Here is a 14845-nt window from a genome sequence, read left to right as displayed (position 1 = left end):
ACTTACATTTATCTGAGGTGTTTACAAATGAGCAAGTGGACAACCTCCCAGAGGTAAAAGCGGCTACTAAGGAGGTACTGAGGGATTTGGAAATTTTAGAGGGAGAAGTGCTGCTCAGATTAAATAAGATGAAATCAAACAAATCACCAGGACCAGATAATATTTATCCTTGTGTTCTTAAGGAGGCTAGTGAGTACATAATGTATATAAACCCTTGACACATATTTTTAGGAAGTCACTGCTCACTGGAGAGATTCCGAAGGACAGGAAAATGTCAAATATCATCCCATTATATAAAAAGAGTGACAGGGCAGATCCAAGCAACTATAGGCAAGTAAGCTTAACATGCATCACAGGAAAATTAATGGAAAGAATTATTTAGGATAAGATTGAAAAACACATGGCAAGGACAGAAGTTATTCTGAACAGTCAGCATGGGTTCAGAAGAGGGAGGTCATAATTTACTAACATGCTGGAATTCTATGTGGAGGTAACAAAAGGATACGATCAAAGTGGAGCTTATGATATTATTACTATATTTTGATAAATTAAAAGAAGTGGGATTTCATGGTGATGTTTTAGATGGGTGCAGAATTGGCTCAGACACAGAGAGCAGAGGGTGATGGTGCAAGGAACCTCATTAGAACAGATGTTAAGAATGGTGTTCCACAGGGGTCAGTGCTAGGGCTGCTGCTTTTTTAATATAAATATTATATATAAATATATATATATATAAATGATTTAGATAGGAATATAAGAAACAAGCTGGTTAAGTTTGCAGATGATACGAAGATAAGTAGATTAGCAGATAATTTGGAATCCTTACAGAATCATTACAGAAGGACTTGGATAGCATACAGAATTGGGCAGATTTGTGGCAGATGAAATTTAATGTCAGTAAATGTAAAGTGTTACACTTAGGAAGTAAAAATGTTAGGTTTGAATACACAATGGGTGTTCGGAAAATCGAGAGTACACCTTAGGAGAAGGATTTAGGAGTCATAGTGGACTCTAAGCTATCGACTTACCGACAGTGTTCAGAAGCCATTAAGAAGGCTAACAGAATGTTAGGATATATAGCACGATGTGTGGAGTTCAAGTCCAAGGAGGTTATGCTCAACCTTTTAATGCATTGGTGAGGCCTCATCTTGAGTACTGTGTGCAGTTTTGGTCTCCAGGCTACAAAAAGCATAGCAGCGCTAGATAAGATCCAGAAAAGAGCGACTAGGCTGATTCCAGGGCTACAGGGGTTGAATTATGAGGAAAGATTAAAAGAGCTGAGCCTATACAGTTTAAGCAAAAGAAGATTAAGAGGTGACATGATTGAAGTGCTTAAAATTATGAAGGGAATTAGTACAGTGGATCGAGACTGTTATTTTAAAATTAGTTCATCAAGAACATGGGAACACAGTTGGAAACTTGTTAAGAGTACATTTTGCACAAACATTAGGAAGTTTTTCTTTGCACAAAGAACGATAGACACTTGAAATAAGCTACCAATTAGTGTGGTAGACAGTAAGACGTTGGGGACTTTCAAAACTCGACTTGATGTTTTCTTGGAAGAAATAAGTGGATAGGACTGGCGAGCTTTGTTGGGCTAAATGGCCTGTTCTCATCTAGAGTGTTCTAATTACAGTGGCCTACAGTAATAAGTGAGAGATTCAATTAATTAGCTCATTATGTACAAATGATGTATTTGTTGTTATTTTGGTCACTGTTTTGCTAGCTGTGCTTATAACACAGTAGCTGACATATGAAATCCTCTAGTCAGAGGTTGTACCAATCCTTTTTCTGGGCTGGAACTATACAAAGAGTTGACAGGTTCACCAGCTCAAAAAAGCCAGTGAGTACAACAGTGACAGGATACCATTTTTCGATTTGGAAAACTTTTTGCTTTAGAGTGTTCTCTTTAAAGATTTATCAAATAAAATGTTAAAGAATTTTTTTTGTTTATAAATTTAATTTATTAGACAAAAGATTAGGAATTGAATTTTGTAGTGCTACTAATTTTTTAGTAGCATGACTGAAGTGCACTGAACAAAATCATGCAAATAAAAGCATGTGATGACAAATGAAAAATAAGGAAAAAAATGTGAAGAGACATATGCTTACAGTATATTTTAGGTACAACCTCACTTTTTTTCCACCAAGTATTCAAATTCATGGTTGCTAGAATGTTTACAAAAATGTATTTCTAGTGGTTAAGCTAGTGGGATGCTTACTATCACAGCCACTATGGAGAAAAACACAGAAATGTAATTAATTATAAAGTTACAAATAAACAAAAAGGTTTACCTGCATGTTAAAATATTAATTGCTTAAGAGCTTGCTGATACTTCACCACAGTTACAGACATCTAAATCAAGACACTTGTATGTCCGTCCTCATTGCCAGCTGCAGCAGTTATTTCCAACATATGGGCAATTTGTGACTTTTAAACATTTTGTGAGGGACAGCACATAATATGGTGCAATAAATTGCATGGAACTGTCAGTCTCCCTTTCATTTACATTGTACTTGTTTTTTCACATTTTGTGTATAGTATTTCTCCACATGGTGGCGCAGTGGGTAGCGCTGCTGCCTCGCAGTTAGGAGACCCGGGTTAGCTTCCTAGGTCTCCCCGTGTCTGCGTGGGTTTCCTTCGGGTACTCTGGTTTCCACCCACAGTCCAAAGACATGCAGGTTATGTGCATTGGTGATTCTAAATTGTCCATCGTGTGTGCTTTGGTGTTTGGCTGTGTGTGTGCGCGGCCTGTGGTGGGCTGGCGCCCTGCCCAGGGTTTGTTTCCTGCCTTGCGCCCTGTGTTGGCTGGGATTGGCTACAGCTGACCCTCGTGACTCTGTAGTTAAGATAAAGCGGGTTGGATAATGGATGGATGGATATTTCTCCTCAAGTGATATTTTTTTGCTTTGCTATTTTTTTAACTATTTCTATTAAAATGTTTTCAGAAAATAAAACTCTCTTTTCAGCAGTAAAAGAAGCCTATACAGTAATCCCTCCTCAATCGCGGGGGTTGCGTTCCAGAACCCCCCGCGATAGATGAAAATTTCAAATTAGAAGCCATATGTTTGTATGGTTATTTTTATATATTTTAAGCTCTTTATTTTTAAACTCTCCCACACTGTTAATATTATTAGAGCCCTCTAGACATGAAATAACAAACTTTAGTCAAAAGTTTAAACTGTGCTCCATGACAAGACAGAGATGACAGTTCTTTCTCACAATTAAAAGAATGCAAATATATCTTCCTCTTCAAAGAATGTGTGTCAGGAGCAGAGAATGTCAGATAGAGAGAGCGAGAGAGTATGCCGAAGCACCGCGATAAAGCGGCATTTTGTAGAGGAGCGCCCGTATCTTCTAGGCAAACAGCCTCTGTGCAAACAGCCCCTCTGCACACACCCCCTCCGTCAGGCAGAGAGAGTGAGAGAGACAGAGAAAGCAAACAATCAAGCACCGCACGGGAAGCATATTGTATATCATTGAGAAGTTTTATTTAATATGTAATACATGCTCTGATTGGGTAGATTCTAAGCCATCCGCCAATAGCGTCCCTTGTATGAAATCAACTGGGCAAACAAACTGAGGAAGCATGTACCATAAATTAAAAGACCCATTGTCCGCAGAAATCCAGGAACCAGCGAAAAATCCGTGATATATATTTAGATATGCTTACATTTAAAATCCGCAATGGAGTGAACCCGAGAAAGTCGAAGCGCAATATAGCGAGGGACCACTGCATATCATAATTGAAATCACATGTATATGCGAATTTTATATGTAATAAACAAATGATTATCAAGTTGAGTTTACTTTCATTTATTATTGTCAAGGCAGGTTTGCCTTACGTTAAATGTTTAAGCATTATAGAGCATATAGGTTGCTGCTTAGACTTAGTGATCGTGCATTTGTGCTTTTCTTTTTCTTTGCTACACAGAAATAATTCACTTTTATTTTATTGTGACTCCTTGATCCAGTGTAGTTATGTGAAAAGTATTTTTATGTGAAACTTTACCTTGAGGATTCCCAACTCATTACTAGCTCATCTACTATGCACATATAATTAAAAAATCCAAACACTTACCCTGGGGCCCATTGAACTTGGCTTTCTTCACTGGAGGAAAAAAGAGAAAAAATGTCAATGTTAAACAACAAATGGAAAAATACTAATGATATTTCCAAAACAGTGGTCTGTCTTCTATTATTTTAACTGTTAGAATTAAAATTCTCGCTTTTATTACATCAGGCTGTAGAGCCTCAATTTTAGCAATACAGTAAGGCATATTACAAACCTGACCATTAAAGAGGAAAATAATGGACGGAAATGGAAAATGTCAGTTTCAGTCTTTTCTTATCCTTCCATCATGCCATTCCAAAAAGTTCACGTTTCTAGCCAACACGAAAGCAGACGTATGAAACTTTTAAACAGCAAAATGTATAATTTTAATACTAAAACTAAATAAACCAAACACAAAAGAAATGGCCCAATAGATCTCAATGATGTAAAAGTATGTTCAGTTTCAGAAGATCTTCTCACACATTTCTTTAGAAGGAGGGTCATAGAATCTAAGTTTAACATATGTTTTCAGTATAAGAAATGGCTTCAAGTTAGACTGAATTTATGAGAGAATCAATTAAATATACTGTAGTATACTATAAAATTTTGGAAGATTGTCTTTATATCTGAAAGTTTTACAACTCTAATATTGTTTAAACCAAAAATCTATATGTGGGTGGAGTTTAGGCAAGCCATTGAGAATGACTTCCAGATGAGCAAAACATAAATTTCTAGTAAAGATGTTTGTGAGAGATGGAAGGAAACTCCAATAGGCAAGCATTTCCGATAGGAGACTGTGCTGGAAGAATTTGGTGGGACTTTGACCATTTTTGGAACTTAAATCACAATTTGTTTGGTTACTCTCCTTTTGCAAGTGATACTTTTCTTTATCAACATAGAAACAAGGCATGGGCCAATAATACTATTCCATCTCAGGGCAATTTACTTCCAGTGATCCACTTCAAAATCAACAATCTAATTTTCAGATGTTTAGGAAATGGAAAGAATTAACAGTAACTGGTGACAGTATTGAAAGCCCACAGGCCAAGACATGACCGAACCAATGACCACTGAAGTGTAAGGCTAACCACTACAATCACAGTGATGTCGATAAATATGTTTAATTTATTTAAATGTAAGAAAATTTAATTTTTAAAGGTTCTCTATTTGAATGTCTCAATGAAAGAAAACTTTCAATTAAATGTTCTTGTAGATTAAATGTGTCAATTATTGTATCAAATCTCAATAAAATCAGTTCATTGAGAGCTGAGTTGTTTCATGAAAGCAGACACACAGGCAGATAAAATGATGATAGCAGATGTTTCTTGTATTTTATACAAAAGCACCTAAAAATGCACTCTTCGAACAATTAAATTTACAGTACTCAACTTTTCCATAGAAGCAGATTAACTGCATTCAACAAGCCATTAAAAGAATACTCCACCAAAAATACAAACTTTTAATGTTACTTATGCTATGTAGTTCTTAGTAATGGCCAAGGAAAAATTTTAATCTCATGTTTTCATGTAGTCAAGTGAAGTCAAGTTGGGGAGCATGCACTGGTACAATGCGTTGCCGCTCTCACTACACGATGAAACAACTCTGAATCCCGGTTTGCAACCCCCCAGGCAGACACGCAGTCTAGTCCCACCCTCCAGAAATGACCCTCTACCTGCCGCAGCCATGTGTTTGTTACATAGGCGACCCCTTGGCCTGGTCCAGACACTCGGGTCCCCAAAAATGAGGATTTTACAAGCTGGATCACCCTTGGGGAAACGCGCCACATGGCCATAGTGCCGTAACTGATGCTCCCTCACAATGCAGGTAATGTGCCTCATTCTGGACTCGATGAGCAACCACTCTTTCAACACAAAGTCAAACCAACAGTACCCAAGTATTTTCCGGTGAGACACAGTACCAAAGAAGTCCAGTCTTTGTCTCAGGTAACTGGTTAGCATTCATGTCTCACAACCATATAGCAACACAGGAAGCATCAGGTAGCAAAAATAAAAGTTCTAAATTAACATAACCCTAAATTTAGCATAACAGAAATTAGCAGTACAGGCTTTATGAACTTCTTTAATGAGAAAATTCAAGATATAAGATCCCAGATCTGAGCATCACAATGCAAATCACATACTAGTTTGGCAGACCCTGTCTCACCTTGCATTCAACACTTTAGAAATTTTAATCCTGTAACTGAGCAGGAAGTATTGACTAAAATTAAACCTACTACTTGTTCCCTAGACCCAGTGCCAACAAAACTAGTAAAAAGTGCAATGGATGTTCTTGCAGCACCTATTCTTGACATTATTATTAGTTCATTATTGCATGGCACAGTACCTGAGGCACTAAAAGTGTCAGTCATTAAACCATTGCTTAAAAATTCAGACCTAGACCCACACATTCTTAGTAAATGTAGAGACATTTCAAATTCACCCTTTCTCTCTAAAATACTTGAAAAAGTAGTCACCAATCAGCTTCAGTCACACCTTACAATTTATTTGAGAAATTCTAGTCTGGTTTCCACACTGGTCATAGTACAGAAACTGCACTAAAGCGTATTGTAAAACAACATTCTGATATCCTCTGATGAAGGTAATTCCACTGTAATTATTTTGTTAGACTTAAGCGCAGCGATTGACACCATTGACCATTCTATTTTACTGCACAGGCTAGAAAATGATATTGGGCTAACAGGCACTGTGCTCACCTGGTTTAGTTCTTATTTATCAAATTGATTCCAATACGTACAGAACTGTACTGACAGTACTCCATCATTATACACAGAACTGAGATATGGTGTCCCGCAGAATATATGAGTCACACTTTGGTCACAGATTTGCACAGAAACACAGGAGGTTGTAGAGACAAGAAGTTTATTCAAACACTGCAAACGAACATTTGCCTCTTTTTCAAAAGTTTAAACGTGCTCCATGACAAGAAAGAGATGACAGTTCCGCCAGGAGCAGAGAATGTCAGAGAGATAGAGAGAGAGGAATGCAAACAATCAATTCCAAAAACTGACAGGTGCTGTACCGGCTTTTAAGTATGCGGAGTACTTAGCGAGAGTCTCATCACGCGACACAGGTAAGGTAAGGAGCAATGTGAAGGTAGTCTGTCAACGTTTTTCTCGGGTTTTCTCAGGAACGTCTGTATTCTGAGGGTGCGATCAGCCCCCCCAGCTCACACCCCCTCGCTCAGCTTTATTCACATTTTCGTGAATCAAGCGACTCTCCAAACCAGGTTCAAACAGGCGTGACAATACATCTGCATTAACGTGCTCAGAGCTAGGTCGATGCCTGACTGTAAAACTTTAAAGTAAGCCCAAAAACCATCTCATGAGACGAGATTTTGTACCTTTCTGATGGTATAACCATTGAAGTGGAGCATGATATGTCACTAATATGAAATTTTGACCCCATAAGTAATAACGAAGCACTTCCACAGTCCATTTAATCTACAAGCATTCTTTCTCAACAGTCGAAAAATTGCATCCACTGGGAAGCAATTTCCTACTCAAGCATGTGATATGGTGATCTTCCCCATCAAAAACCTGAATCAGGACGGAGCCTACACCAAATGCACTTGCGTCCATCTGTAGAATAAAATCCTTAGAGAAATCAGGATTCCACAAAACCAGATAAGAAGACAAAGCAGTTTTCAAATCACAAAAGGAATGTTCACAAATTTCTGTCCATAAAATAGGGCAGGTTTTCCTGCCTCTACTAAGTTCTGAAAGAGGAGCAGCCCTATTTGCAAAGTCTGGGATGAATCTTCTGTAATAACCAGCAAGCCCCAGAAAAGCGCGTACCTGTTTTTGTGTTTTTAGACATGGGTAAGCGAGCATCTCTTCTACTTTTCTAAACTGTGGCCGAAGTAAATGCTGCCCATGGAATAACCCAAATAATGAGTCTCAGACATACCCAATTTACACTTCTTAGGGTTAGCTGTCAAGCCATCCTGTCTCAAGCTTTCAAGGACAGCCTGAAGACGTTCTAAATGCGTATGCCGATCATTGCTGAAAATCACAACATCATCAAGGTATGCCCCAGAATATTCAGAATGAGGACGCAAGATTTGATCCATCATACACTGGAAAATTAGAGGTGCCCCATTAAGACCAAACGGGAGTCTGGTAAATTCATAAAGTCCGTCAGGAGTCACAAATGCTGTTTTCTCACAACTACCAGCCTCTAGAGGCATCTGCCAATAACCTTTTGTGACATCTAGGGTGGCGATATTGGTCGCATGACCCAGATTTTCCAACAGCTCATCTACACGGAGCATTGGATAAGTATCAAATTTAGAGACCTTCTTCAAGCACCTGAAATCGATACAGAAGCGAACTAAACCATCTTGCTTTAGAATTAATACAACCGGACTGCACCAGTCACTTTTGCTTTCACAAATTACACCCAATGTCAGCATCTTCTTGACTTATTTGTGCACAATATTTCGTTGCGCTTCCGGGATCTGAAACAGCCGCATCTGTACCCGAACACCGGGTTCAGTAGAGATTTTGTGTTCTGCATGGTTAGTCATGCCTGGCAAGTCTGAAAAAACAACAGTGTTCCGCTCAATCAAAGATAACAATTCTGTCTTTTGTGAGTCGGTCAAATCATTACCAATTGGTCTGAGAGACAGCAGCCAAGGAAGTGTAACACCCCTTGCGGGTCATACCATTCCTTCAAGAGATTAACGTGTAAAATCTGAAATAGTTTGTGCCAGCCTGGTATTCTAACCTTGTAATTCACCGGTCCCTTACGCTCCTAAATAATGGCAAGGCCCTGCCATTTAGCTAAGAATTTGTGTGGGTCAGACTGAATCAGTACCAAAACACCATCACCAGGTTTGAATTCACGGAGCTTACAGCACCTATCGTAAAGACTTTTTGAGTTTCCTGCTCACGTTGCTGATGCTCCGCAGCAATAGAAGAAAGCTTAGAAATTCTATCTTGCAACAAAATCACCCGATCTGCAAAGCTATTGTCTCATTTCCTATCCATTCCTCTCATACAACATCCAGGATGCCTCGCGGGCGCCTGCCAAATAACAACTCTAACGGACTCAAGCCAGTGGACGCCTGCGGCGATTCCCGCACCACAGACATAACAAAAGGCAGGACAGAGTCCCAAGATGTGGGATTATCATGAGCAAATCGCCTGATCATCTGTTTTAAAGTCTTGTTAAATCGTTCAGTCAAACCATTCGTCTGTGGATGGTAAACAGTGGTACTCAATTTCCTAATAGCAAAGCTGTCACACAATTGTTTCATGACACGAGAAGTAAAAGGTTTACCCTGATCAGTTAAAATTTGTCTAGGGATGCCAATACGAGTAAAAATCTTGCACAGAGCTTTGGCTACAGTGGAGGAATTAGCCTTTTTCAAAGCAGCCACCAATGGATATCATGTTGCATAGTCAACCAACACCAGCATATATTGATGCCCATTTTTAGTCTTAGGCAAAAGGCCTACAATATCTAATCCCACCCGCTGAAAGGTGACTTCCAAAATAGGTACAGGACAAAGGGGAGCCCGAGGAGGTTTATAAGCAGAGACGATCTGGCACTCAGGACATGAAGTACAGAACCGTTCAACATCTTTTCCCATATTCTGCCCTCAGGTGCCCTCCCAAGATGTGAGAGTGGGCCAGCTGCAAAAGAATTTCCCTATGTACTTCAGGTACAACTAGTTGTTCAATAAATTCCCCCATTAAATGATCTGAAATCACTCTGAAAAGGCAACCATCTTTTTCAGGAAAGTGTGGGGTTTTCAAGCCCCCAGATTCTCGCTCTTGGTAATAGGAATCATTAGCAGAACAAGCCTGTTTAAATGCATATTCTAATGAGCTATCAGCATGCTGCAAGTGCCCAATATCCGACTGCTCACTAGTGCTCGGTTTGTGTTCAGAGGCATTTGCAAGCAGAGAAGATGTAGATGGGCCTGCCTGCTACTCTGGGAAATTGGGGGGTGTGGGGGGTGCCTCCCTCAGTCTCGCTGGAGAGATCAAGTTCAATATCTAATTGGGGCTCTAGATCTTCCCTGGCCGCCACGACTTCTTCTTCTTCTTTTTCCCCCCCACTAAGCTTAACAGGGGACTCGACGACTGGTGCCCGACATTCAGTAATTATTCTAGGAAAAAGGGCATTCCTTCTGCCTATCAGTAATGGCCATGGGCAGCAGTCCGAAATGGCAGACCAAACTTTAAAGTGACGACCCTTATAAGTCAAAGGAAGAAGCAAAGTCTGATAGTCTTTAACATCTCAATGCACACAACATATTTTTACAGTCTCAGTGTTACTAAGGTATCTGTCGTCAAGACAGCCCTGTCTGAGAACACAAAGGTCACTGCCCGAGTCCAATAATGCAGAGATCTCGCATCAGAGATCTTCACCAAGATCAATAAGCCATCTTTTTTTTAATTTTGGCAGGCTTATTCCTTAGTGCTTACTTCTGAAAGTTAAGCAGGTTTCATTTTGAAATTCTACACATAACAGTCATAACGGTCAACAACGTCTACTATGTTGAACTTTCTTATTAATAGCCCCATCTTCACGAAATTTGGTAGGCGGCCTCCCTGCGCGAACCAAAAACGATGTACGTTCTTAGTTCAGTGGTATGATACCACTGTTGGCCTCCATATTGAACTTTCCAACGGTCTTTGTTACTTATGGGCCCATCTTCAAGAAATTTGGTATGCAGGTTCCCAACACTAACTGGATCCTACTTACGTACATATATACGTCCATAGCCTGCAGCTCGGTCACCGTGTGAGGCGGCGTTGGGTTCCCCATCCCAACACCTCCCACATTGTTGGCTGCCTGCCTATAAAAAGCCGTCCGTCGCTCCGGTCTCTACATTCCCTTCCTTGCTTCGCCACGGGATTCACGTCTCCCTGCTGATAACTACAGCCTTTTTATTTAATTCACAGCTTCTCCGCTGTTTTATTGTTCATTTATTATGATTATAGTTATTGTGTAGGTATTTTAGACTTACTTTACATTGTTCAGGTACCCGTTTCATTTATCATTCCAACCGTACCCCCATTAACATTTCTATCGAGGTGATCACCATCGATCAAAGAACTGTCACTTACCGAGATGGCACCTGCCTTTTCCATTCTCTTTGTTACATATTGCACGGCCATATCAGGCTCACTCTTGATATCCGGAGGAACATTGTGTCTTATGTATTTAATGACTGGGAAAGGTTCAAGGTGTGGACTGATGACGGTACAGGAGATAATTATACTACACAGGAGCACTATAAGAGTGAAATGCTTAAGCCCTTCACCTATGGTTCTGCATGTGAATTTTACATCTTTCGACAACCGCCAATGCCTCTTAAACATCTTAGATTCACAGGTGACAATTTCAGTAGTGAACACTTTGATGTTTATGAATGTTTAAACTCTCAAAAGCTGGATGTGAAGTTATCGATAAAACGAATGTCACTTCAACACAAGTCCTGCAAATACTGTCGTCATTGAAACAAACCATGAAACTCAAACCGATTATGACAGCAGCATTCCAAGTTGTGAGATTTCAGACAAGATTACTTTTTTTTTTTTACGTTGCATGCTCAAGAGTAAGCTCAGCGCACAGCTTGGTCATATTACAACCGGAGGGCCGAACTGACAATGTGGTATACAAAGAGATCCTTAACAAATAATTACTGGTATATTTTCCCTCAGTTTAAAAAGGTTTAATTTTCTTCTTAATAAAAATTTTAAGGCAGTACTTCGCCGCTGTGAAGCACGGGTATTTTGCTAGTATATGTATATAAATAAACACAAGCACAGCTCCAAAAAAGTAAAGGGAACACTTAATCATCACAGTGTAATACCTTAAGCCAATTAAGCTTCAGGGATATCAGTCTGTCCAGTTAAGAAGCATAAGCCATTGTGAATCAACTTCACTTGCTTTGGTGCAAATTAAAGTGACAGCAGGTGCACTGTGGAGGCAACAGCAAGAGAACTCCCAAAAACAGAATGGTTTTGCAGTTGGTGGGCACAGACATTTGTTCTCTCCTAATCCTTCCTGACTGATTATTCTCTAGTTTTGCATTTTGGTAGTGTCCTTGTCACTAATGTTAGCAGGTGGTGGTACCTGCCGCCAACTCAGGATTCACAGGTAGTCCAACTCTTCCAGGATGGCACATTCATATGTGCCATTATATAAGGGTTTGCTGTGTCTCCCAGCACAATCTCAAGAGCTTAGAGGAGATAACCGGGAGACAGGCTGTTACACAAGAAGAGCTGTACAGTGCCATAGAAGGGCATCAACCCAGCAGCAGGATTTCTATCTGCTTCTTTAAGCAAGGAAGAACAGGAAGAGCACTGCCAGAGCCTTACAAAATGACCTCCAGCTGGCTACTGGTGTGAATGTTTCCGACACACTGTCAGAGGTATCTTAAAAATGTTATGTCAGACTAATTAAGGCAGCCTCTCAGGATTTCAGGGTTCAATTTTACTGAAATTCCAGCAAACACACAGCTTCAACCATTGACTTTAGTTCAGAATTCAAATTATTCTGGTAATACATACAACACTGTGCTCGTAATGACTTTTACATTCAAATTTTGAAATTTCTTCTTAAATTTAAATTAAAGGAGAACCTAAAGAAGATGCCAAAATATGCCCAATGTCTATCTATCTATCTATCTATCTATTAACTGTGTGCAACATTTATGTTTTGAAACTGCAATTAATGTATTCAAATTATCTTCCTGACTAAAGACAAAACACAGATTAGTCTGTTAATTTGCCCAGAACAAAAAAATATTATTTTTACCATCTTTCAATCAAATTGTTATAGAAATTAAATGCAAATTTGTTCAATAAATTCTACCTTAACACGCACAACGAAGTAAATGTTTGTGTAGCTGTACTAGATATTCTACTTGTCAGATTTAACAAAGCAAAAAGCTAAGCTCGCAGATAATCCTAAGGCCATCTGTTCACTTGCTTGGTCAAATATTCAGCTCTGAAAAGATAACCAGTTAAAATAAAATTGATTCTAGTCTGTTTTTTCTTACAATTAACTTTATGGGAATCATAAATGCTGAAATGCAGAAACAGAAGTGAAGTTCTCCAACCTATACAGAATGGAAGTGCCACATGGGAAGATAACAGATGTTCCCCAAATAGTAAGATGTGCAGTCTCATAAGCAACAAAGGTTTGCAGTATAACTGAGACTCAGAGGAGTGACCTAATTGATGAGCATCTGGAACAATAACTATAACAAGCCAAATTAGAGATGTCTTAAAATAAAAACATTTCAAGAAATCTTAAACGCGTTTTAAGATAAAGCAATACACAAAAACTCCAAAAAAACAAACTGCCAGAAACTGACAAACCCACCAAATTTACAGGGCAGAGGGTGTTTCCTGTCACCGATTGGCAGGTGGACCTACCTGTTGAGAGACCACCCACAAAACACAAGGAACATAAAGGCATCTTAAATACATAAACAAAGCAAAAATAAAGAAAGATGCTCATAATTAACATAAAAGAATAAAAAATGAAGTGACATAAAACATGAATTTAAACCCCCAGCCAGTGAGTAACTCTGACTGGGACATGACAGTTTGATATCGCATTAATACAAACAAACATTAGTATTTAGCTAAATACTGTAATGCAAATTTGTTGAGAGGGACTGCAGGTTGTTTCTAGTTGGAAGTAGGGGTTGTGGCGAGGAGGCTCAATGTCGTCAGGTCCAGTTGACAATTACTGCCATATGAATGATTTTGCTTTTTAAAAAAACATGATGTTGACAGCCTTTTTAATATTACAGCTGCGAGTGATATCCCATAAAGGATGGAGGGCTAATTATTTTTCCCTAATAATTTTTGGGATTATTTTGGAATAAAAGAATAATTGATGGACAGGGTGAAGCAAGGTACCAGGAACAGTTTAAGTGTTTACACTCAGTTAATCCTACTTAGGGACCCCACTGGGCTGCCTGGGATTTGAAGCAAATTTTCTTATAGTTGTCTTTGGCAATGCACACTTCTCTCGAATCAACATTCAGTTTATGTCATATCCGGCTGTTTTCATTCTGACTGACTTAAGTGTTGGCAGAGTCTCCCATAATCTAAGATTTATTTATAAAGTGAGGAAAAAATACATAAATTACTAAAATCCTGAAGTGTATTCTCTAATCTCCTGTGCCCCATATTACAAAAAAATAAGATGAGCTGTGTGAGAAAGCAAATCTCAGTACATATGTGCATAAAGCAGAGCTTGCTAAAAGAAACTTTACTGAAACAAACATGCAGCCAAGAAAGTGAATTGCTAACACGTAGTTATGTTGGTTGACTAGCTAACAACAGAAAAGAAGTTAACATTATGTGCTATGTAGTTCTTAGGTAAATAACAGGTATTAAAAATCACAATCTGGACTTTATACAATAATTTAAGAGTGGTAAAACCCAGGCACAATATTTAAAAATATTATATACTTTCATAATTTTGTATACAGTGTACTTCCCAATGACAAATTTAGTGTTGTACATATTTACTCTTTATAATAAAACAAAAATATTCAACTAACATCATAACTAAATGTTATTTTAACATCATAACTAAATGTTATCATAACTAAATGTTATTTTCAAACTGAGTATAGCTTGTTTGAGATGAAACTTCATATCATTTTTTTCCCATGCCATGAGGAAATCTTAGCAACTGTGGCGGTCAGCTGGGGGCTTATGCCTAGCTGGGGTGCCTGGAAGTACCGGGAGAGGGATTATACCTCCCCTGGGCCATGAGAGGGCAGCCGCC

The 14845-nt window shown here is 38.9% G+C and overlaps 1 protein-coding gene across 1 annotated transcript in view; it reads right to left on the bottom strand.

Annotated features, from left to right (window-relative positions):
* LOC120532052 (protein unc-13 homolog B-like) overlaps nt 1–14845 on the bottom strand; it is an 812076-nt gene that overhangs the window by 680162 nt on the left and 117069 nt on the right. The window contains exon 2 of the mRNA XM_039757963.1: nt 4083–4112. Within this exon, the coding sequence (XP_039613897.1) occupies nt 4083–4112 (30 nt within the window). The remainder of the gene's footprint in view (nt 1–4082; nt 4113–14845) is intronic.

Source organism: Polypterus senegalus, chromosome 7 (genome assembly GCF_016835505.1).
Source record: "Polypterus senegalus isolate Bchr_013 chromosome 7, ASM1683550v1, whole genome shotgun sequence".
NCBI lineage: Eukaryota > Metazoa > Chordata > Cladistia > Polypteriformes > Polypteridae > Polypterus > Polypterus senegalus.
This window is presented reverse-complemented; position numbering and strand designations above follow the sequence as displayed.